Here is a 25739-nt window from a genome sequence, read left to right as displayed (position 1 = left end):
TTCTACAAATGAAATTAACTGAAGTATTTTCAGATAGAACCTAAAAATCAGAGGTTGGTTGAGTATCCAAATATTTTACCCAAGTAAAAGTACTGTTACTCCAGAAAAATAGTACTCAAGTAGAAGTAAAAGTAGTCATCCAAATACTTACTTGAGTAAAACTAAAAAAGTACTTGATGAAAAAAATTACTCAAGTACTGAGTAACTGTCGCAACGTCGTATATATGCATGTATATATATATATATATATATATATATATATATATATATATATATATATATATTTTATTTTATTTTTTTTTTTTAACAACCAATAAGAAAATCAAATAATCAAAGTCCATCTAATCAACAAAAAAATACATTTAGTTTAAAAGTACATTAAAATAAGCAACATAAATGAAAGTAATTTAACAAACAATAAATAAAAATAGTATAAATCAAACAAACAAATAAAGCAAATGTAGCACCAAGTAGCACATTTAAAGCCCAGACACTGATCTTAACATGAACTCTAACAATTGAGACATTGCCTGTTATAGCTGGTGCTTTGCACCCTTTTTAAGGGGACGGGCTTTTGATGTGAGGCCATGGGTGCTTCTCCTCTTCTATGTTTTCATATTCGGTATTTATTGCTAAGCGACATTTTCCATCTGTTTCATCTGTAAACGATTTTTACCCCCGCTGAAGTTGAATAGGGTCACCTGGTTGGACATGGTAGAGCCTGGTGGAGTTCTGCGTCATAACAAAGACAGACGTGTACTTACATGGAGGGGATTTATTAAGTAACAAAGTAACGACTTTAATGTTGCCTAATGTAGCAGAGTAAAAGTGTTGTTTTTTTTCTTCAAAGATTTACTTAAGTAGAGGTAAAAGTATAGGGATTCAAAAATACTCCTAGAAGTACAAAATTTCCCAAAACGTAGTCAAGTAAATGTAACGGAGTAAATGTACTCCGTTACTACCCACCTCTACTGAAACTGTAGGCGGCTGTGTGGTTAGCACACACTCCCACGCTGCATAGGTCCAGGGGACTATGGGGAGAACATGCAAACTCTGCACAGGGAGGCCGGTAGCTGGTGCTAATCAGTCAGCCACCGTGCTGTCCTTACGAGTAACATGTAAATGACAGTCACAATTGAATTAGATAATTGGGCATGCAATACAGTTGACAAAATATATGCTACCAAGAGAATGGAAAGGAATAAAAATACTCTTCCAACCAAATTTCTTTTATTCTGACTATGTCATCTCAACGGGGATAAAGGATTGGGACTATGCTTAGCTCCTTTAGACATTGAAGACACATAAGATATCCAGATGCTGATTGTCACGCTTATTGAAAAGAGACTGTAAATCAATCATGAGCATTAGTGTCATACTGTCATGAAAAAAAAACATTTGTAGATACAAAAAAAATGATTCTACTGATGCAATGACACTCTCTTGTAGTAGTTAAAGCAAATACGCTGCTACCGAGGTGTCTAAACTAAAAATAAGTTGTCCAACTGGTGTGTTGAAGCGGGATTTAGCAGTGGGTAAAACATGATGTTTACAGTGCAACGTCATTGTATTACAAGAGTGCTGAATTTTCTTACAATTGAAGTCAAATAGCAAAACAACACAATGACCTTAATCTGGATCTCAAGGATATTGACTTTCCATAAAGTCATTTAGGTGAGGGAAGCGTCTGTGCATATGGATTGGCATCGAGGATAGCGGGATGGATGTCGTGAGGGGAGGAGAGCATGGGGAGTGCTCTGCCTTGATACGGTGTGATATTATTAACCTTTCATGTGTGGGCCATAAAAGGGAGGTATGGCCAGGAGCAGGCTTACTGATGTATAACACAGAATCAGGCTATTACCAAGAACTTTAGAGGGGCATGTGCGACCTCCGCCAAGGATCTTGTTTCCTAAAAAATGTACATACACACATCACATTCTTGACAGGAGACCTGATGATATAATTGTACATTTTCTCTCTTTATGAAGTAATGATCATTTAACCCTGAAGGCTTCTTGCATGACATCATTCAACAGGGCTAAAAGGGGCTATCTTAGGTTACTCTGTTTGAATAATTTAGTGCTTATTGACCAAATCTGGACAGTATCCAGCTTCCCCTCACCCTCAACCCTCTTCCACAAAAACATACCACAAGTTGCTTTTTAATGGCCACTCATTGTCATTGGTTCTACATCTGGCGCGTTCAGTGTCAGGTTTCATTGGGAAGGAATCAGACCTCCTGCTCCAACGTTCATCTACAGCATTTTCGAGTACCTAAACACAAATAGTTTTTGTTTAGTACTGTGTTTTCAATCTAACTTGTAGACAAAAATAGAACAGCTCCAATTTTAGGAAACTACTGACAATTTATGATGTGAGGCAATTTCCAACATGAAGTTGCGCCCTAATTTGAGTACTCCACTCCCTCCAACCTTTATGTGTCAGTCATGGATACAAAATAGTTAGAAACGTGTGTATAGAATTACACATTTTAAGTACTGTAAATGAAGTTAAAGAATCCTTGTTGATTTTTTTTCAATAACTTCCTGTCAGTTTTAGCATAATCAGTGGCAATGGCAAATATCCATCCCTTTCTTTCTTCTGTAGATATTTTTAACCTATTTGCCGTTTTTATTTCCCAAGTTTTTTATCTACCTGCCAAATTTATTTTCCAGATCTCACTGCCATTTAAAAAAAAAATCTTAATCTGTAAATTTACACCTGCTTTCTCTGGATTGTTTAATTTGTAGTTTTTATTTTCTGGACTGTTATATCTACTCGCCATTTCTCCCTAGATTGTCTATCAGACATTTTTCTTCTTTAGATTGTCCATCTATCCAGCGTTTTCGTTTCTAGATTGTTCTTGTCTGTGTTAGTCTTCATTAGGTTGTCAATCTGCCGATTTTCTTTTCCTGATTTTCTTTTAATCAGCAGTTTTTTTCAAAGAACTTTTTATCTCTATTTTGCTGCCTATGTCCTTTGTAGATCTCTCTGCCGTTCCATCTTCCAATTTCTATTTTAGATCTGTCTGTCTGCCTGTCAGATGGTTGTAAAAAAATCAAATTTCGGTGATTTCGGTATTCCCTTTTACCGGGATTTCGCAGGTATTGCTGTCACCTTCCATCTAAAGTTGGGAAATCCACCAAAATCACTTCTAAGTAACAGAATCGACGAGGATCCTGAATCTAAAGTAAAAAGGCAACCCTCTAGTGGTCTAAATAGACAGTTACACTTTCGTCTGTGTTTACCGAAGCTGTTTTAGGACACCTTCGAGTGCCCTCGCGTGGTCACATTTGACAATAGAAATTCACTCATGTGTGTCTGTGTGTTTCTGTGTGACAGAACCCGCATTTTCAATATGAACTTAAACCTAATTAAAGAAAAATATCTACTTCAAAACTTTTAGAACATGACATTTTTAAAACAAAGGGTAAACCTAGGGTTAAAAAACAACATGCACATCGCCAATTCACATCGACGGTAAGCGGCACTTTCGCGTGGTAAATGTCTACGTCCATAAAATATTCCCTTCGGGAAACAAAACACAATACTGTACTGTCCTTTTTTTGTAGTGGAGGAAGTTCCGCCTTGTCACAGCTGAGGGTGGATATCGGGTGGAGTAAGGGTGGGAATCTTGAGTCCCCCACAGGGGTCGCTAGTGGCGGCTCCTGTGTTTACACTGAAAATTTCATTCCAAGCTTCTTGCTCTTTTGCTTTCCCTCCTCTCGGCTTTAGTTTCTTTTTAATGCCGTTGGAGGAGCGCCTCGCTCGGCCTTAAAAGCACCGAAAACAGTTTCTTGCTCGGGAAGAAGAAGTAACGGACGGTGCTGCAGAACATTGTTGACTGGAAGCATCCATCTGGAGCTCAGCTGCTACTTCCCAGTGTGATTTTTACGTCCTACGAAGATCCCCTTTTGTTTTTCTCTCTGGGCTTCATGCACTCATATGTGAGACGTATTTGGAAGTAGAATATATTATATAAATATTATATTGTTTTATAAAAACTCGGTTACAAGTTGCAATGGGTGAACCGAGCTAGCGTTTTCGAATTCCATGTAACAGGAGGAATGTTCGCTGGCGTCTTGTGTACTTTTAAACCGGGTAAGTACGTGTTTATTGCTCCATGTTATACATATTTATTTTATTTTTAAATAAGTTCCTAACCACGCATTCATGCTTTTCGTACCGTTTCTAGAGAAAGAACTACGGTGAGGTTTGGTGACGTCACCCAGTTAAAATCAACGGAATCTGTCACAGTACTGCTACAAGCTTTTCACTGTGATATTTATCTCACTTTAAAATACTTTTGTTTGCTGAGGTATTATATGAATGCACCCCCACAATATATCTAATCCCAATTAGAGGTCATCGAATGATTGAAAAGCTTTTGTAGCAGTTACTGTCATTGTAATGTTGAATTTCATGTTTACTTTGAATGCCGGCATTCTCAATTAGGCCTCGTGATATCAGAAGATCAGGCAGTGAGTAGTAGGGGTGGGACGATATGCACGGCACAATTTGATTGCATTATGATACTAACGTGCCGATTTAATTTATATCACGATTCTCGTTAATTGTGATTCTTCATGTATTGTGATTCAATATAATTAATGATTGCGATTTAGTTTTCTTTCCTTAAAAACAAGAAATCATACACTTCTGGGATAATAAACCATGAATGATGTTCAAACGATGCACAGATCACTCTGTGTCAATAAGTCCCGAAACTGACATTATTTCAACTGAGACAATGAGAACATAACATTTACAATGTGCAACAGGTTTACAGCCACAAAATGTCATGAACTGAAATGTCGACGTAACACAAATGTGCTCCTTTAATGATCCCATTTACATTACACACTCCTAGATGATAAAATAAAATAGTGCCTAAAATAAAAAGAAACGGCACACGTGTAAGCTAAAAACTAAAATGTGTCCATACTTTAGATTTAAAATTAATGTGTGCCGGCCTTAGATCTCGTTGCCCGCTTTATTCCTCCATTTTCCACTTTTTGTTTGGACTAGATATGGAGTCACTAAAACGTTTCTGGGAGAAATGTTAATTTGTAAAATGGTTAAAAAATAAAATTATAATATATATATATACAAATTGATGAATTGATTTTTTTTTTGTCACACCTCGAGTAAGTAGCATGTGTGACGATTAAAGCGTAACAGAAGACAACTCACATTCCACTTTGTTGCCTTCATGCTGTAAATTTAGATCTGGATTGCAGGAGTTCAAATATAACTCACAGTTTTTACTTTGTGCTATACGTCACCTTTTCATATTTGTGTACCTTGACTTGAGCTACTGTCAGTCAAATAGACATGTGTGTGTGCGCATTTTTAAGTATCGCCCAGGGAGGGCAAAGTGCGGTTATATCAACACGTCAGCACATGCAAGTGTGGCATGGCCTTGGGAGAGTGAGAAAGTGTGCATGAAACCCACGTGTGAGTTCTGCAGACACCTGTCAAATCTGCTTCTGGAGCGTCACCTTGGCCCAGAGTGTTTTTACAATCAGATTCCTCTCAGGGACCGACCAACAGCTGAATATTTTTCAGTATGCATTACTGCAGACTACATCCCCCAACTTACTTGTCTTGACTTTTTATGTCTTCTTGCCTCCTGAATTTTTGTGTTTTTTTGGGGGGATTTTCCATGTTCATCCATCACTTTATAACTTTGTTTTTGTAACAAGCCCTATACGCAGGACAGCAGATAAGTGTCGCTATACCTCTCAACTTCAGCCAATTGTGCCCCATATTAATGATTGCAACTTCCCTTATTAAGCGATAATAAACCTTACAAACACAACGCTGAACCTAAATACTCAAAGCAAGACGACTATGTAAAAAAACAAAACAAAGATAATTTTGTAAACGAATTAAGAAATTCTTACATCATGTTTACACACAACGCAGAACAATAAATGCTGTTAACAATTAAATCCATCCAGATCTTCACTTTGGAGCTAGTCCCATTTTTTGAGAGATGACCAATTTGTATTTGACCTGACCCTTGAGTTCTTCTCTTCTTGTTGGTCCTTCAATGCTTTCTTTAAGTATTATACCTGTTTGATTCTATTAATTATAACACAAACGCCTGACTTCGAAATACATAGAAACGGATAGAGGGTGATGTGCTTGTACATACCATGCTTTCTCGCCAAGTCCGCAATCAAAGCAAAAAATAAATACTTAATCGAGGATAGAATTTGCAAGTGTATTGCGACAATATTAGCAATCAACGATGTTGTTGTCACCTGCTACCAGTCACTGAGCTGAAATGGGCAAGACAAGATAGTTCTAACAAAGAAAACCCCACTTTTTTAAAAATTTTACTTGTTTTTTATTTTTTTCCCGTACAATACTTTTATATGGCGTACACAAAATAAAAAAATAAGTATAAAATATGGGAAAAAAATCCAAGTTGATTGATGTGTGTCTTTAATAAAGGCAGATGAGTTGAAGTAAATTTTGTAGTCTGGAGACAAGAGTAAATGTTTTATAACTAGTAAGACTGATAAAAATGGGCTGGATGCCATAAAGTGTTCACAGTAAGTCAGTCCCACTGTGTCAGTCCATAAAGATGGGTACGTTCCAGGCAGGAATGTCTTAAAAAGAAGAGAAGTGATGACAAATTTAAGAGCCTATAACTCAGCTAGAAAGCAGTATTTCCTATCTAAGTGTTACTCAGTTGTCTCTGCTCCCTTGCTGATTCAACCGTTTCCGTTCCTAAGTCCCGCTGTTTCATAATGCCTCTTAATGGCTTTATTGATTCTTTTTGTGTCCATTGGATTTATGCTGCTTCTCTAACAGACAGCAGCCAAGTAGATGGCACTTGCCACCACAGACTGGTTGAAGATATGCAATGTCTGGCAGAAAACAATACAGGATATGAACTTTCTCCGTAAATTATATGAATTAACATCTAGAATGAGAATTTACTTTCATTTACAGGGATATGTGTTTAATAGCATCTGACTTTGATTTTAAATAAAATACTGGCTACACTTAGGATTAGTTCGATCTTCTATTTTTGAGATGTATTCTCTACCACTTCATTTGGAAAAATGAACTATTTCGTGCAAATCTGACTCGTTAGGCTTGTTTGTTTTAGGTGGCGGTCGAAGTTTTGGGTTGTACTGAATATTTCATTCTCTGATTTTTTTTTAAACTCACCTGTCCAGAAAGACCATAATTATATGAATATCCAAATGGGAGGATTACGGAGAAAAGCTTTCATTCAGTCAAATGAAGGGTGAGGAAGCCCACTATAAACTTGAAGATGTCTATCAGATGATTCAATAAATCCTAGAGAAATTGACATCACTCAACAACCTCGGAATAAGATCAGTTGTTAGTCTTAACCCCTTTTCATTGGTGGCGGTTTACACTTGCCAATGTGTTGATGGGGTTATTTATTTGACGGCAAAGTCGTGCCGGATAATGAGCTGCGGTTAGAGTTTATGGACCTGTGTGTTGTGTAAGCATCCAAAGCTTTGTGGGTTGCTTCAACTTCCCTGATCCACCTTTCCCCCTCGCTCTCTCCATGTGGTCTACCAATGGAGCTAAACTTAGCCTCACTGATCACGTCTTATTCACTCTCTGGATAAGACCGCAGATGTTAAAAGCCTTGGAATAGATCAGTTTGTGGATGGAAAGTGGATTTTCCAATGGACTCACAAAGTCGACTGCTGCAGGCCCAATCCTCTTTGGAATAATGACCATTGAAGATGTTGGCAGTGATTGACACTCCCTTCCCGTTTTCAAATCCCTCATCTACGATAAGACTGTGACAATTAAACGTTGCCCCTAAATTCAGATTAATCTTGTTAGTGGGACTCAAGTCAAGGTCAAGCAGTGCAATAACAGGCACTTTCTTGTACACTTACTGACTTCATCGGTTTTGTATTGCACCACTTTGGGTTTGAGGCATGTCCCAGCTGATGTCTGGCACGATACACGCCAGACCATTATGTCTGTCTGTTGCAGGGCAAGTTCAGGCCTATGAATAATTTAGAGGTGTACGAAGGGAAGATATTTCACAAGTATGACCAGAAACTAACAAATTTGCAGAGAGTGAAACATAAACAATGATAACTTCCCGTCTACTTCCTGCATCTACTTTGCCTGAATACTCTCTCTGGTGAGCTCAAGCCACAGCACCTAGTAAGGTTGTTGTGGTTTTCGCCCCATTGCCGGGTTTCGTGCTCTCATGATTTTCACGCGGTCATCTTTATCAGTCACCAAATGTTCTATTACTTCCATTTATATCCGACTTTGCTGTCCCCGTCTACTTTTTATTTTCTCTTGACGCTCAATCTGTTAATTTAATCATTTATATAGTGGGGGCTTTGTTTTTGTCTCCAAACAGAAGGTGTATCCCACAAGTGCAACACTGAAACATTTATAACCCTTCAAGATATACTGTAGAATACTCCTCCATAATCTCTACCGTTTTTAATCGAAGCAGTTGCCTTTTGGATGCCGACATTCAGTTTTAACAGCTGTAGAAACTGAATTGTTCTATCTTAGCATCCGCAAGGTAAGGTCATAAAACTTTCTTCATAATTGTTCAAATATTTTTGTGTTCAGAGTGCCACACCCTCACTTTTCATTCTTGCATCTGTCTGCCATCTCTCACATTGCCTCCTCATTGGATTAGCGTCGCTGAGCATCACAAGCTCAGTTTCCCTCAGTGTTGTTTTCACTCGATGCACATTAGCCCGGAGTCTGTGTTGCTTTCATCCCCGCCTCATTCTATTAGCCCACTCTAATAACGCCCTGTTAATCGCATCACAGAGAGCAAGGCGGCCCAGCCACCGGCATTTATGCATGAATGATCCAGGGTATTACTCCCAAGAGATGGCATGGTGTCAATAAGAAAGAAATGAATCTGCATTTTAGTCATTCATATAAACGTGAGTTATGTTAATTTTTAACGTTTTATTCAATCGCTTGTCTGTGCTATGCAGGTATTCTATTTGCACCTATTATAGATGTTATCCAGTGTGCATTCAATATTTGGTGTTACAACTGATGATTAACCTACTAATTGATTATTGATGTCTAGGTGACCAAATGAACTGGAAATTGTCATCAATTTAAAATCTGCCATAGGTACATAAATTAATGTGTGCATCATTAGATCAGAATAGAATAAAATTGTCTTTAGTCATTGATATCAACGTCGTCAAGCACTTTTTTTGCAACGAGATTGGACATGGCACACTAGGGGTAAACGTTTAATAAGGACGTTAAAGAGAGAAAAAAAGGATAGAAGACTATCAGGATTAAAAGCGGGAACAAATATTTACAATATAGTGCTAAAAAATCCTACAATAGTGAAATGTATATAATTGAAAAATAATAGTGCATCATAAGAGAAGTACAATGAAAAGAAGTCCAATAACATTTAGGAGCAAAAAAAAAAAAGCGTTATAAGTTCAAGAGAAATAAGTTTCTTCATCTTTAAAACCCTGGTCAAGTGTAATTTTCTTTGGATATGTCTTATGTTTCACTTTTTTAAATATAACTATTCACAATTTTCTGTTGACAAAAATAAATAAATACAATAATTGCTGTTGATGGAGTTTGAGGCAGCATTTAAGCAGGGGTCTCGAACATGGTGCCCACATGCAGCCCCCTAAGAACTCCTGAGTAGCCCTTGAACAGGTTCTAAGAGGAGCTCACCAGTTATGAGTCATTGCAGTTTTTTAGTAAACGTGATATCTTTCTTACATGATGTTTTAGTGATTGACTTAACCTGGTAACAACATGGTTATAACATAGGATGTTATTTTTAGAAATGTATATCAAATTTGTAGCCCTCCGCACCAACGGGTAACAAAAATAAGCTCTCGGCTTCAAAAAGGTTAATGACCCCTGATTTATATGAGTCATATCTAACATCCTTTCAGTGAAGTTGACATCAATGTTTTATTATGGCTAAATCACAATCTTATCGACAATCTTATCAGTGATGTAGTCCTAGAAAGTGCGAGAGTTTTTAACAGATGGCCCACATGTTTTACCACCCCACCTCAGAATGTATGTCAACACGCTGCAATGCTCACTAGTAATCAGTTGGATGACCCCCATAAACACCTATCAATTGCGTTATGGTTGTGCTTCTGTTTGATATATATGATATTTGAGAGCTGTGCTATCAAATACTAATTTGTAGCCATTTTACGGAAAGAAACTGGGCCATCTCTGGGTCACAAAGAGGTTTTTACTGTAGCCCTGTCTCGGCATGTTGACCTGGTTTCCTGTGTGAGTGAGATTGTGTATCTCCGCCTTTCTGCCCATGTGTGTTTATTGATGCGGATTAGGATGGTTGGACACTCCTATGCCAGCGGCAGAGCGACTGATTGTAGACACGTGTGTTTGTGCATAGGAATGTGGGGCAGCACAGCACACACTTTGACCCCCTCTCCCGCACGGATGCGACTGATAAATATGGATTATAGTTCCTGAATTTGCAGTTCATCTATTAGTCAACCAGTGAACCAACTGATATAATTTTGACCTGTGGAGGTAATAGGTGACGGAATTTGTGCAATGCTTTATTTGTAAACCGACTAAACATGTCGCTCTAATGTTAGTTCATCAAGCGACACCACATCTACTTAACAAAATTTGCAGTTGCCCAAACAATCAACTAATTCACAGGTACCCTTTAATTCTACTTTCAATGTGTATAACGTCTCTCAACCCCACATGCTTCTTGTGCATTGTTTGTTATATCCCAGTAATGGCTACAGTTCAACATTTGTTGAGTGGTTTCCATTGAATTTTGGTTATAAGCAACTTGTTATTTTTTGTTTTTGTTTGATAGTTTTGTTTTTAAGCAAGGTCGCAACCTTTAGCATGTGTCTGATAATTTCTTTTAGGAGGATGAATTCATTTTTTTATTTGGACAATAAAGTAGAATGTAACAAAAGAACACACGCTCAATGTTTTGTATTATCACGTGCATACTTGGTTGCTTTTGAAAACAAATGCACTCAAATTAAAATAACATCGTGTTCAGAAATACGGTAATTGACATTCTGCCAGTTTCAACTAATTGTTCTTTGTATGTATGTATGGACAGACAGTGCTCATTAAATAATCCAAGATGAGAGGAGGTAGGTGGGCTTTGTTAGAAGCCCTCAAGTCAGCTTGGGAAGCATTCACTTGCCTTCTTAATGTTGTATTTGGCAAACAGTCCTTCAGACGTAGACATATGCTAATCCTCCGTCTGTTTTCAGTATGATTTTATTTCTGCCTTGTTTTAATTTAATTTGTTTTTTTAGAAAAACAAATTCTGCCTGTGAAAACTTAACAAAAGATTTATTTTCTACTTCTCCAGTTGAGTGTGTGTCCATGCTCATCGATGTCTTCGCTGACATCTAATGGAAAATAAAGTGTCGACCAGCTCTGCCATGGTTTCAAGACTGCCCAAATTTGGTGGGCGCTCTTCGAGTGGTGGTGCTGGATCTCTGACCAATGGTTCATGCACTCCGGAAGCCAAGACCACTTCTACTGTAACCCGCCCAAACGGTACAACTCAAACCTCTCCCTTTTCCCTGAAATCAACAAGAGATGAAGGGGCATTCACCTCAAGCTTTACCAGCCTTGGAGATGGAAGCAAGGAAAAAACAAGGCAACTTCCTCGATCGGCAAAGGAGAGAAGTAGCTCCCCAGGAACACCAATATTGCGGAGGTCGAGTCCATTAGTGGTGGCCGCTGCAAGCCCCAAAGCTATCCCAAGGCAATGCTTAAAGATGGCTCCTAAAGAAGGCATCAAGCTGGATCAAAACTCTCTTGGTGGAGCGGTTAAAACTGACCACAGTGACATAGACTCCCGCCTGGCCAGGCTTAAGGTCTCCTCTGGCGCACCAAAAAGCAGCTCACTGGACCGGCTTTCGCAGTCCAGCGAAAGTCTGAAGTCTCTGGAATTGGACATGATGGTTCGCTCCAACAGCTTCACACACTTTAAGCAGATTCCATCTCTCAACAGTCAGCCCATGATACGTTCATTCTCGTTTAACCGGGCTGTAGAACTGGCCAAGCCTCTCGCCAATACTCAGCTCCGACCACCGCGGGCTAGTTTGATCAAACCTCCTCAACTTAGTAATGGACGATTGAGTTTAGGACTTGGAGGACGACGATTCGGGCTTAAAGGGTCTGGATCTTCTGGCAGTGGGACCGGAAATATTCAGTTCAGCCCAACAGCTACAGCTTCTTCTTCGCTACCAACTCCAACAGCACCGTCCACTTCCAGAGCTCTGAAAAAGCCACTGCTTTCCACTTGTGGTTTGAATAGGTTATTGGGCAACAGTTGTGGATCTTTGAGCTCCAGGCAGGCAAAACCAGAACATGCCAACCAGCAGAAGATAATCTTTCCAGGTTGCATTAAAGAAGCTGTTAAACCTTCTTCTGTCCCTCCTTGTGGAGATGCTGAACCCGTCCGAAAGGTTGAAGACAAAAAATGTCACATAGACACTGATTACATTCCTGCCAATGGAGTAGAAGAAAGTGGAATTAGCCAAAATTCTAATTGTGTAGTTATCGATGATCAGGAAGACATGTCATTGTCTTCTGCTTCGTCTCTAGACAGAGGAATCGCCAGTGAAGACTTTTTAGATTACTTTGATAGTGTGGGGGGTGTTATTAGTGATGGGGACTCTCATGACAAGAATAACTCCAAAGACTGGGATCTGGCAGGTAAATATATGAAGTCAATTGATTACACATTACTCTTAATTTGGACTTTTATTGACCTTTTTCCCCACATTTTTTCCAGGCCAAGATGAAGAAAGCCCTATGCAGGACTCCCAGGGACCACTTGTGAAGTCTCCGGAAGAAGGTGATGTCGGCCAGGCTTCGTCTTTGGAGCTGTCACCCTCTAACAGCTCTGGGGGAACCTACATGTGGGACGAAGAAGGGCTTGAACCTCTTGGGGATCCGGGCTCCTATCCATATGATCTATACGACGACTCTGAGCTCAACAGCATAGTGAGTTCAACTTTCATGAAGAAAATTTGTGAGGATTTAAATGTTTACATTATTACCAACGCACCTTCAAATCATTTCCCTATGTCATGGTACCACTATCGAGTGAAATCAACAGCAACACAAGTAAAAGGAAGCATGTTCAGTTTGTTTAAAATTAAAAAAGATATTCTACTGAACAATTTGAAATGACACGGTACAATCATTTTTGTATTACTATTATTTTGATCACTTGTCTGTATTAGAGTTGATAAAAGATTAGCAAGGCGACCCAGTGAACCTCTCTGTCTGGCAGTTTAACATGCTCATTTCTAAAAAGTTTAAAAGCAAATAAATACGATTAATATTATTTATTAAATATTTTCCTCAAAAATTGTAATTTTGATTTCCAAACCCACACAAGAAAAGAAAAACAATCCCCTAAAGCAATCAATTATACTGGGGATTCTTTTCTGATTTGCATCAAAATTAATTTATTACAATTTTTATTATGGAAATGCTGCATTTTAAGTTGCCAGGGCTTTATTGCCGTGACTAATGAATGACAGTCAAACTACCTCCGGTTCCCTTTCCAATGCACTGATCACGTTCCGGTCGGCACCCCTTGCACATAATTTTATGCCTGCTTAAATAGCTGCTGCCATTCATTCAACTACTTCTTCATTAGGGAAAGAGGTTAACCCTGAGAGGAATGCTTTCCCAGCCACAGCTTGTGATTTAATAGCATTTGCATCCTTTGTTTCTCTATGTTCATGTACCATGGCACCTGATCTCAGGAATGCATAAAGAGCTTTCGGGAAGCCAGATTACAAGTGGTAGAATAAGTTGTGTCTTTACAGTACTCACAGCATGTGATAAGGACGTTTTTTGTGATCAAAAAGAAAGGGCAAGAGGAAAAAATAACACACTAATGCTTAATTTGATATAAATATGACTGTTCCTTTAATGTGGGTAACTGAGAGTAAAAATGGGTACATAAAATAATTATTTAAATTACTAATTTTTGACTTAATGAATGTTCCCACATAATTTCTGAGTTATTTTTGGTCACTAATTTATTAAATACTTGAATAAATTAGATATTGTATTGTACTATTTTGTTTGTTTCTAATAGGATGGAATAAGTCTGTGATTATATTTGAGCGTGCTTCACTGATGTCAGCATACCCACTAAAGCTCCAGCCATGCTTATCCAATTAAAAGTCATTTATTTCATCTTATGCACATATTATGCTTTTGTGCCACATTAGTGTAGCTGCTATCATGAGGTGGACTTGTTTTTTGTCTGGCATTGGGATACTTTTATACATGGACTTGGGAACATTTTTTTTTACAATTTATCATTGCATATAAGAATGTCTTTGAGCGCTAAAGAGATACGATTGAACATTTACAAAGTGTAGTAATATGATAGGTCCACATGGTGGCGATGTGCCTCCATAAAAAGCTTTAAATGGCCACGTTCCGTTTGTGCGTGCCAGTCATATCAAAAGTGCTTGATAACGTTTTCATTACACATCATGCAGTGGAAGAGATGCCGATTTTAGAATGCAGTTTTTTTTTCAGGAAAATGTTTTCATTTTCATACCTAAAACGTGAGCATTTTTTTTGTCCATTTCCGACTCTTGAATGACATTTTCGTAATTTATACTATTTCACTCCTTCTTAATGCATATATCGATAATCTCCGTTCATTTGTCAATTCAGAACCTAAATTCCTTTCAATTTATGCGTATTGGCTTAAAAACAGTTAATTGACCATTCATGCCATTTGTTTAGTCATTAGTTACCCTATGTGTCCTCAATTCAGAATTGTGAAATATAAGGGGACCACAAGCACCTATTCATCTTTAATTTTCTTGTTTACATACTTTATATGGTCCATTGCTTCTGAATGAATGTAGAACGGAACTCCATAATATTTGTCCGTATGTTTTTCTTTTGGTTTGTGTCCCCCAGGATATCCTGAACAACTTGCATGACCTAGAAGTGGAAGCAGTAGATGATGACGACCTCATGCTGGATGTGGACCTCACAGAGGACACTTCTCATGGTGAGCAAAGGCCAGTGAAGTCAGTGGAAAACCACGTAAAATGTTGAAACTTTCTATTTCGAGCAGCATGCTTTTTTGGCTCAACACAATTGATCAAATTCCTGCTCAGCTGTTCAACATCTGTAAGAATAGTCTCACGGCCTCGTGTACACACTTCCCGAGAAGTTATTTATAGGTTTTTTATTGCGCTGGAAATGACAGCTCTGCAGCATACCTGCATAGAGGATGATGTCGCCAGTTGTCTCGATCGTTTGTCTGAGAAAAGGGATGAAACGCGCCCATGCAAGCACGGCGGATATGGCGGTGCAGCAGCAGACAGATTGAATGCTTTGACAGTAGTAATAAGGTAATTAGTTTAACGTCTCATTGTCCCACTTCACCACCTTGTTTAAGTGCTGTGACATCAGCACCGTTACAGGCTTTTGTTTTGGTTTTCTTTAGTGCTCGTGATTGTAATCAGATTCTAGTCTCTTTATAGAGGTGTAAAATGGCTTAATTGTACGGGCTCGAGGTAATCAGGTCATTGCGATTGTGCTGGCAGATTTATTATGTGTTTATCTGATGGTGTGTCACACGCGAGAGAATGGAAGGGGGTGGAGGACCTGTGGCGGGGTTCAGAGACGGTGACCTCGCCCGTCGTGAATTATAATGACTTCTGCAACGATAATTCATTTCTGTCAGCTCTGGTGACAACGCAGGTCGACCACTCTTGCCTGGTTTGTTTATTGCACCACCTGATGTTGAATGCCTCTGACACACCTTCACCCTGTTATGTATGACAAGTACTCGTTCAGGAACCACAAAATCTAATATAACAAGGTCATGTAAATGTACATGCCTTGGTTCATGAACACACAAGCTAATGGTGATGGACTATGCCATGTGTCATGAAGTCAAACAAAAGACTATTTTTGCTCAGTGGAGAAAAAATGTTGTCGCATGACCCCAAGGGTCCCACTCTTTTGTCCAAATAATTAAAAGTAAAACATTATTTTCTAATTAACCTCACTGATTTACAATCCTTAGCCAATCCGACACTTTGAACAAAACAAAAAAGCAAATAAGCAGCTGATTGATCATCTCACTCAAAAGATAGACAGTGAAAAAGAGCCTAAAAACATAAACTTTCTCTAAGTATGAAAAAACAGTTCGTGATACACTTTATTTGGTGACCAGTGTTGGAACAAAACTTGCTCATAAAGCAACCTTGCGTATTGCACTTCAAACCTCCCTGCGTAGTACAGTATTTTTTGGGGTGGTCGTATAGGCTTTGGATGCAGCTCTGTTTTATTTTACTTTGGTTCTTTCATATTTTTTTCCCATGCATGTTGCAAGAAACATAATTCAACAACATTAACCAATCACCAAAAATGTCATTTTTTGGGCAAAGTCACATTCTATAAGTAACCTTGGACAATTGTTCTATCAAGAAGCTTCCTTTCTCATGACATCCTGGAAGTAAGGTCAAATTCCAATAATGCTGAGTACATTTTTTGTTTTGCCTCAACTGGTTTCCAATGCATAACAAAACTGGCTTTGGGTGCAAATAAACACCAACTGAACATGTAGTGCTAATTTCAAATACCCACTATTTTGTTTTGTTTCTTTTCTTTTGGTTGGTGGCAGCTTCACCACCTTACGTCACTGTTAAGATTGACACAGGCAGGCAGAGGACCGTTCACTCCACAGGAATGTCATTGGCATGCCGGTCCCCTTCCTACTCCTTTTTTGGAAACTCTATATTTATAGCTCAGTGAATCAGGCTGACTACCAGAAGGCGTATACAGAGAAAGTGAAACGGGGGCATAGGAGTCCATCATAGACCCGGCCCACGAGTCCGGCCCTGAAAGCGGGGATTGGGGAAAGCAGTTTGTTTTGCCTAGAGTCTCTGCAGGCCCTCCCTTGCTCTGTCCTTCATTTCCTCCTTCTAAGACACCCAGAGTCTGCCACATAACAGGAAGTAAGCAGAAAGGAATAATGGCGAGTCAAATCAGAAGGGGATGAGAGGCGCCCATGCTACTTTTTCTTTCATCCCAGGTGTCAGGGCCAGTGGGAAGCCCACAGAGTTTTCCTTATGATGGATCTCAAAGGCATCAGCAGACTTAATGTCTTGGGAGTTCCCTGAAAAGCTAGCCCGAGAACACGGACATGGCCATGCCGGGTTGGCTGTCTTACTGACTGGACTAGACGGACATCTTTTATTCTTCATTCATGGACCTCTCCTTGTTGGAATTTATCTCGGTTGTTTGGCTACTTTATAGACTTTAATTCCTGTGAGGTTACCCATACGTAACACTTGAGTATAAAACAGGCTGCTAACCTCTGTGTTGAGAGTTGACGTTTTGAGTATTTTAAGCAGCATTTCCACATGGCCATTATAATGATATTTTCGTGTTTGTGTATGCAGTCATTTTATGCTGTCTCCCTTCCTTGCTGAAGGCCTCGCGTTTCGGTGAGAGATGTCAGCTTCTATTATTTTGTCCGATTTTCCCTCAGTCATGGCTCATTTCTCTGCTCTATTCTTCTATTCACCAAAGACTCTGTGTTCTTCTTTACATCCTTGAAAATGAAATTGTTCGTCGCTGATTTTTTGTGTTTGTGTGTTTGCATACCGAGGAGGGAATTGGAAAAGATCACAATGAGCGTTCTGACATTTTAGAGTATTTGAAATTCGTATGAGCGTATTCAGAATATGATAAATAGGTTGTTGTATCTCTGTGTCTGTAAACCTGCCGAAAAACAAATTCCTACATTCCTATTTTTGCATGGCACAGCTCATCTTTCACAACAAGCTCAGCCTGTGTGCAACACTTTAAGTGGGTACAATTTTCTGAACGTACTCCTTCAGAACGATGTCCTCGGTGTTCCTTACCCTATTCCCAACTTTTGTTGCAGAGTTTGACGTGATGTCCAATGGGGAAAGTGCACCTCGTCGGCAGGCACAGCGCCGCCGGCATCAGCGCTGGAATGGACCCGACAATTTCCCCAATGACGGCAGGTAAGTTATCAGTCTACTTCATGGGTGCTCACACTATTTCAGCATGCTAACTACTAACAAAATTAACAAATAAAATGATCTTGTTTTCTTTTTTTAGTGTTCACTATGTTTTGTGTACTGTAACCCAATGCTAAATCTATTGCCCCCTGATGATTCTGGTAGGGGGATTTACCACTGGTGAGGCCCCTTCTCAAGGTTTATTTTTCCCTCATGCTGAGGTTTTGAGTCTTTCCTTGCCTGCATGTTAGTTTAAGATCAGGCGATGGTGTAATTGTAATCCTGTGCAGTCCTTTTAGACATCTTGTGATTTAGGGCTATACAAATAAATGTGACTTGACTTTTTTAATTCTATCAAAATTTAACTAAAACAAACATTGATGTTCAATTTAATAGTACTTTTTTCCATTTTTGTGTAATTGAATGCTGCCAATATTTATCAATGTAGTCTTAAATAAAAAAACATGTTTAGTCAGAAGTACGTAATACAATAGTAATGTAAGAGTCCAAGCATTGGCTCCATTCAAAGAAGTGTTTCTTTCATGAACTGTTTTTGTCCAATTATGTTATTGCAATAAATAATTAGCAACACTTTGTTGCTGTACTGTAGTTTGATGAATTGAAAAGGTTTGAATTCCCACTACTCAAATTGCAAATATGCAACATATGCGATTGCAAATATGTGTGCTAAATAGGTTTGGGTTTGGTTGTCCTCAAGGTTTTACCGTATTATCTGCAGCATACCAGCATGGAGGATGATGTCGCCAGCGCGTTGTACACAAATGTACAAATAAACAAATGCATACGGTACTTAAATAGTAATTTAATTACATTTTTTATTTCTTGATTAACACAGTCATAAATCTTACGCTACATGCTGTAAGTGTAAAAGAAAATACCTATATAACATTTTATTTGAACTTGATTATCAAATACTCATGACATCCTAAGTAAATATTAAATATTTATTTTCATTACATTTGTAATTGTATTTAATTTAACCTATCATTTACAAAATTTGGAGGTGTCCAATTTGTTACTGTAGAGCGTTGATGATCATGCCGACATGCTAAATTTTACCACTAGATGTCAGCAAGCCCAAACAACTACATAGTACTAAATTTTCCGTGATCGATCAGTACTACCTCTGGGATAGATGTACGTATTAAAAAAAGGACACAACCAGACCTGACAATGAATTCAACGCAAAAGTAAATAGATAGCAATGGGCTATCTTATGAAAACTAAATGCTAAATGATGCTTATTGAGAGAAAAATATGTGTACTACAATATAACTGCCAAGTAAAAAAAGTAAAAATTATTCTTCACCTATGAATACTGTATAGATATCCAATGTAAATAGTTAATGATCTGCATTTGAATAGGGCTTTTCAAGTCACTAAAGCCCTCCCAAAGCGCTTTACAAAGTGCTTCACACTTACCCATTCACACACCAATAACAGTGACAGCAAGGCACCTACCTGCTTATTGGGGGCATTAGGGGTTCAGGGTCTTGCCCAAGAACATTTCAAACATTTAATTCGAAGTAGCCTGTAATCGAACCTGCGAACCCCCTCTCCCCAAGATAGCGCTGCATCTCCTGAGCTAGTGCAGAGCAATCTATATTCTACAGTATACAAGGCCCACCGAATTATATTGGCCCACTTACGAATTTCTGGCCAATTAAAGGTTTTTAGGTGTGCCTTTATAGTCCAGAAAATTTGGAATCCTCTTCCTACCCGAAATGATATTCAAACTCCAACTTTGTAGTTCCACTTTGCTTCACCTGACTGTTTTATTTTTCAGAGCACCGTTTTTCCATCACATCGATGGTTTCAAGTCTTCACAGACATCTTTACAGTCCATTCCTTCTGAAGACAAGCGAAACATCCAAACGCTCATGCCGGATGAGCTTTCTCTAGAGCATATGAGCCAGGACTGCATCTCCGTCAAAAACCAACTACTCAAGCTAAAAAACCTTCTGCAGGTTTGATGTCATTGTTAAATTCTCCTCACTGGCATGGCTCATTTCGTACGCCTCACGCTTTCCTTTGTCTTTGCATGTGTTGAAGTGGGAGCTTTAGAAAATAAATTACTGAGTCCATTTGGAATAAGGGGATTGTGACCGCATAGAATATGTCCAAGAATGTCGGAAATTTAATTCTGCCACTTTAATATTCCTCCAGGCTACTTAATCCTCCACTCAGTGTTATTTTTATAATATTCCATCCATCCATTATTTGCACCGCTTATCCTCAGTAGTGTCCCGGGGTGCTGGAGCCCATCCCACGCATGCACGGGGAGAACATGCAAACTCCACATAGGAGGTTCAATCTCAAGACCTCAGAACTGTGCCGCACACGGGCTAACCATTGCGCCGCCGTGCTGCCCATTTTTATAGTATTAATTTATTTAAATTTGTTTTTGTAGTACAATGTTACGACGTAAAATTTTATTATAATAAGAATCTTAATTACATTTTCAAAGTTAAAGGAACATATTTCTTTGTTTGCAAAATTAAAAGAAAACAAAGGAAACAATCTTTACAAAATTAATGATTCTCAATCACATTTTTTGTTTGTTTTGTTGATTTTGAATAAAGCGTGTTAACAAAATCCAGTTTCAAGTAGCCATTAGGAGCTCAAATGGTCTGAACTGCATTGTAAATTGTGGTATTGCTCAATTGGTGGCTTTAATGTGGCAAGAAACTATAACACACATTATTACTCTAATCCCATCGGTTTAAATTCTTGATACAAGCTGATTGGATACATTTTATATTCCTCATGTTATTTTCAGATCCTACCAATCCCCCCAAGACCCCACCTAAAAAAAGTTGATATTCCATTGTTCTTTTGACTACTCAGTGTCAATCTTTCAGATGGGTGTGTATAAAAATATCACATCGGAAGCCCCCAAAAATCGAAAGACAATTGTGTCTTAGCAATGTTTAAACACTGAATCAGGAAAAATCTCTTTGCATTTCTCAGAATTAAATTGAATGTGTTCATTTAAAGGGAACCTAATCAGTGAACTCATACAAGCTATTTGACTCAAAAAAAAAAAAAAACGTACAAATGCATTATCGGATTTATTCAAGCAGCTTGCCAACATTTCCGGTTGCTTGCAAAATAAACGTTCCTTGTAAGCACTGAGATTGCCCTGCATGTCTGTGTTACAAGTGCTTGGTAGTCCAAGGCCGGCGGGGCGTATGCGTGAAGGAGTAGAATTTTTCCACCTCACAACATTGCTCTTGAGGCATGCCCTACGGCAGCTGTCATTGATCGCGCTCACCGCATACTTTCTGCATTTGGGTGTATGTGTGTGCATTACAGCTTGGGGATACGGATTCGCGAGGGGATGTTGCAGGGGAGATTGAAGGCAAAAGTAGTACTGCAACACAGGTAAGAAAATCATCAACTCCCCGCAAACTCACGCATAATTTTCCACACTATAAAGTGCACCGGATCTTAAGGCGCACCCCAGCAAAATTGAATGGTACCGTATTTGTGCATCGATCAGTTTTAATATATCCGTGGACGCAAGGACGTCGAGCGCGTTGGATTCTATCTGTTAGACCCCTAGGGATATAGATAACACATGACATAACAGAAATGGTTGGGACCACTAAAGCACAGTATTCTATCGCCGACTCGCAAAATCTTTACGAAAGTCTAAACTGAATGAAGAGAAAGGCATTGTGGAAAGTATTTTGGTAATCCTCAAAGATGTATACATATTTCAAACGTTTTTCATTAACAATGCTTAGTCTGAACTGAGAAAAAGTGAAACAAACTTTTATACTGTTTTTTTTAATCACTTAGTTTTGTCATTTCCCAAACATATCTGGTACCCTGACTAAATGAAGTGTGATAATGAGTCAAGACCAAATGCCCTTTTATGTGTCGTCTGTATCCCTAGTGCATAGGATCCAGTGCTTTCCCCACTGCAATCTAGGTTCGATTTCCAATGCAACCAATGCACTTGTAAACAACTATCAATGTCCCTAGGGCTTTGGTGGCTAGGATCAGGTGCTCTTACCGTTGCTATTCGGTCTGATCCTGTTGCCAACATTATTATGCAAATGATGTCCGCTATAAAATGTATCGACTAATCAATAATTGCACAAACATGGTAACACATTTTCAATTTTGTCCACACATAAGGCGCACAAGATCATAAGACACATGTTCAAATTTCTGGCCAATTAGGGTTTTTTGGGTGCGCCTCATGGTCCCTAAAATTCAGTATATATATATATATATATATATATATATATAATGTGACCGTCTGTGCCTGCAGAAGCTGCTGAAGGAGGTGCAGAGGCTCAGAGAGGAACTCAGGAGTCGAGACAAGACCATTGTTCAGCTCACTCTGCAGTGTCAGCAGCTGCAGCAGGAACAAGTGGTAAAAGAGCCCATTTAACGCTGCAACATTCTTTTCCAACAATCATTCAATGGTCTATTCTGTTTCTTTTCCTCCTGTCCATACAGACAAAACACACTCAAAGAAACTTGCACAATTTTCTAAAATGAACGTGATCAGAGAAGTACTAATATAATTTTTTGATGGGATAAAAAGTTTCAAAGGAACTTGATAACATTTCTCATGAATGGTATTTTTATTCTGGTGACTTTTCTTGCAAATGGACAGGTATTTCTGGGAAAATTTAGGCATCCATTTTAACTTTCGGCAAATGTGTTTGGGAAGTCTCCTAGCATGATCAAAATAACGCACTCCAATGACAAATATCTAATATTCCATTTGTTTCATCATCAGATACACTAAAAAGTCTTACACCCTCGTCTTCCGTTCATTTATATCTTTCAGGACAACTTTCTCTTTCCTCCTGTCTGTTAACATTAGTTTCTGGATCCGTGAGTAAAATTGGTGTGACAATTAGATAAAATGCAACGTCTTTTGTATGTTTTTTCTATCACTACTGGGCCAGTGGTTAAGTTTTGGCAGTCTTACCCTAGTGACTTGGTTTCAAATCTTGTCGCGTACCACGTTTTGCGATTTTGGACAGTGACATTTTTTGACCGCTAAATCATTGCACTAATATATACATTAAGCCTAGGTTAGGGATCCTTTTTGAACCAAAGATCCATAATAGGAAGACATGTTTTGACATGTTTTAAGAAAATCTTCAACAAAACTGCCTAACGCGCTTTCCTGACAAAATGTAATTTTCAGTGTATGTTTTTTTGTTGTGTGACAGAAGATGATTTGATACAATTTATGAAAAAAGAATAATGCCTGTGTCCCATATAAACAAATATACCATTTTAAACTTGTGTCTCTCCTGCAATTACATTGAGGCGTCATTTTTTTGATAGAAAATGGTTTCAAAACAAGGTGGAAGCAGAGGTATTTTGTAAAATTGTCACAAAACACAGCAAACAAAGCTGCTGACATATTTACCTTCAGTGCAGACGGCGCTGAGCAGAGAGGTGTGCATAGCTCAGCCCACCACTACTGCTCACCCAATCAATTTGCTATTTGTGCTTGGCTGGCGTTTCTGAGTGTTTACAGTTCGTTCTACAGTGAACTTAAATTGCTTAAGAGCTTCCATATAAAAGATTCTTTAGCAACGTACAGCCAAAACGGGGTTTGTTGGTATGACTGTAAAATCTAGTGGGGGAGTATGCTCTTAATATACAGGACCGAACTGCTGATAACGTTAGTGCTACGTTGGCTATGCGCACACTCAACTCAACTCCGTGTTTATCAGAATTTGAAAGCTGTAGATGACTTTTGTATGCATAGAATTTTATCTTCGGACCATATGTACTCATGGAAAGAGCCATAATTAGCTAGACAACCATAGGTTCCCAACCCCTGCTGTAAGTGTATAATATGCTCAATGGTTACACACAAATGAATACAGTATCTCTTGCTGTACAAGTTTTTAATTCCATGCAGTTCGACTTGTATATGAAAAAATTGACAAAAGACTATTTTTGGGGTTACGCCACAACAATCAAGTGTGCCTTATAGTGCGGTAAATACGGTATTTCGATTGTAAAGCAATACAGACCAAACATGTATAGTTTAGGTCAGACTGCAAAGTTATTTGCATTTGCGTCTTAAATAATCACTGCTGTGCTAGATTTAACTCAATGGACGACTAAATGATTCACGTGCATTAGTAAAATGGTAAAACATAATGTCATATCTTAGATCAGTGGTCAGCAACCAAAGGTCCACAGGTCAGTACCGACCCACGGGTTGCTTGGAACCGCACAGACAGAAACAAAAGTACCTTATTTTTGGCTTATACTATATATAAAGCGCATTTTTTCTACCCATAAGAGAACTAACATTTTGGGTGCTCGTCATAAACAAGGTTTTGCAGTAGTATATTATCGTATTTGAGCAATGATTGATCAGTTTAAAAATATCGCTGGCCACATTTGCACAAAATGGGATGCAGCGGGAATCAAACCTGGATCACAGCGGTGAGACACTATTTTTGCTCACAAACCACGTTGTTGTATAGATGAGGGCATGATTTAAATAATTAATTGACAACATAGATAATGAACACATTACGAAATAATATGTATATTGTAAACTCAACAACTGGTACTTTAAGGAAAAACAGTGTAATGATGAGATAAAATGGAATTCCTTTTCCTATGTTATCTAAATCCCCAGTGGTCTAGTGAGTACCCAGTAGATTCAGGCTTATTATTGTTATTATGATTCATTTTACTAATGTTATTATTGGGTCGGTTCGCGAGATTATTTTCACACATTAAACCGGTCTGTGGTACATTAAAGTTTGGAGATCACTGTTCTAGGTTATAAGGGCAAAATAATATGAACCACATTTGACCATGTTCCAATCATTTGAATTAATTTATTTGTTTTTGTCAAGTGGGACTGTGTTTTATGTTTAGAACAGCGATCGGAGGTTACCTCGCATAACCCTCAGATAAATGTGCAAGTACATAGAGATTATTGAATACGTAATAATTGTTTGTATTTAAATAATATTGTGTACTTTGGTCCCTCTCCACTGCCCTGATAAAATCAAGAAACTCTGCGCTAGCCTTTATCAGGTTGTGGGTGTTTGCGACTGCCGGCGCATTGCTGCGGGTTGTCTCGCGGCCGCGCTGCCGGCTAGCAAGAACCTTTGTTGTGTTTGCTTTTAGCTTGCTCCTTGGCTATCCTAACACTCATTAGTGTCTCCAAACGAGTCCCTTGTTAGCCGAACAACAGTATGGCCACCTGACATATTCTAATCCGCGGCCGCAAATGCCGAAATGTCAATGCCAGCCTCCCTCACCACCTTATGTGAGCATTCCCAATTAGAGCGAGGACCAAAACCAGCTGCCGCCAGTCCTGCACAATATTGCTGCGCCCTCTCCCTCAACAGGCACATAGAAGGGAAAAAAAATCACATTATTGCATATGGGGTTTGACAGAATAAGTTCAAAGAAAAATGTGAGGAAATTTTACTGTGCAGCTTTCCGATGAGATTGTTTTATGAACCAGGTGAGAACATTGAAAATTTCTTGCACTGCAGCTGCCATAAAATAAGCAGATACAGAAAGTATATTTTTTAACATTGATAGATTAGCAAAGTATTAAGATTGTGACACCAGAGTTCATACGGGTCTTGAATTTTATTGTTGTGTTATCAAGGATCAAAAAGTGCTTGAATTTGG

General features: G+C 38.6%; 1 protein-coding gene and 1 long non-coding RNA gene across 7 annotated transcripts in view; one reads left to right on the top strand and one right to left on the bottom strand.

Annotated features, from left to right (window-relative positions):
- Nucleotides 1-1208: 1208 nt before the first annotated feature.
- Nucleotides 1209-2505, bottom strand: LOC148353769 (uncharacterized). The gene is made up of 2 exons (XR_015852383.1): nt 2153-2505; nt 1209-1912 (listed from the first exon to the last, which is right to left on the bottom strand). It is a non-coding gene; the product is annotated as an uncharacterized LOC148353769 (long non-coding RNA).
- A 1128-nt stretch (nt 2506-3633) lies between these two features.
- Nucleotides 3634-25739, top strand: part of ccser2a (coiled-coil serine-rich protein 2a) — a 37587-nt gene continuing 15481 nt past the window's right edge. For 3 of the 6 annotated variants that reach the window (XM_088351540.1, XM_088351538.1, XM_088351542.1), the window contains exons 1-9: nt 3635-4104; nt 11369-12726; nt 12806-13017; nt 14974-15067; nt 17842-17883; nt 17963-18065; nt 19870-20050; nt 21399-21467; nt 22366-22470. In XM_088351540.1, the coding sequence (XP_088207666.1) occupies nt 11412-12726; nt 12806-13017; nt 14974-15067; nt 17842-17883; nt 17963-18065; nt 19870-20050; nt 21399-21467; nt 22366-22470 (2121 nt within the window). In that variant the 5' untranslated portion in view covers nt 3635-4104; nt 11369-11411. Of the gene's footprint in view, nt 4105-11368; nt 12727-12805; nt 13018-14973; nt 15068-17841; nt 17884-17962; nt 18066-19869; nt 20051-21398; nt 21468-22365; nt 22471-25739 lie in introns of all 6 variants that reach the window. The other 3 variants (XM_088351539.1, XM_088351543.1, XM_088351541.1) reach the window with 2 other exon arrangements.

This window comes from Urocampus carinirostris, chromosome 13, assembly GCF_059441175.1.
Source record: "Urocampus carinirostris isolate Australia breed hairy pipefish chromosome 13, RoL_Ucar_1.0, whole genome shotgun sequence".
Taxonomy (NCBI): domain Eukaryota; kingdom Metazoa; phylum Chordata; class Actinopteri; order Syngnathiformes; family Syngnathidae; genus Urocampus; species Urocampus carinirostris.
The sequence above is the reverse complement of the archived record's forward strand: the minus strand, read 5'-3'. Positions and strand labels throughout refer to the sequence as shown.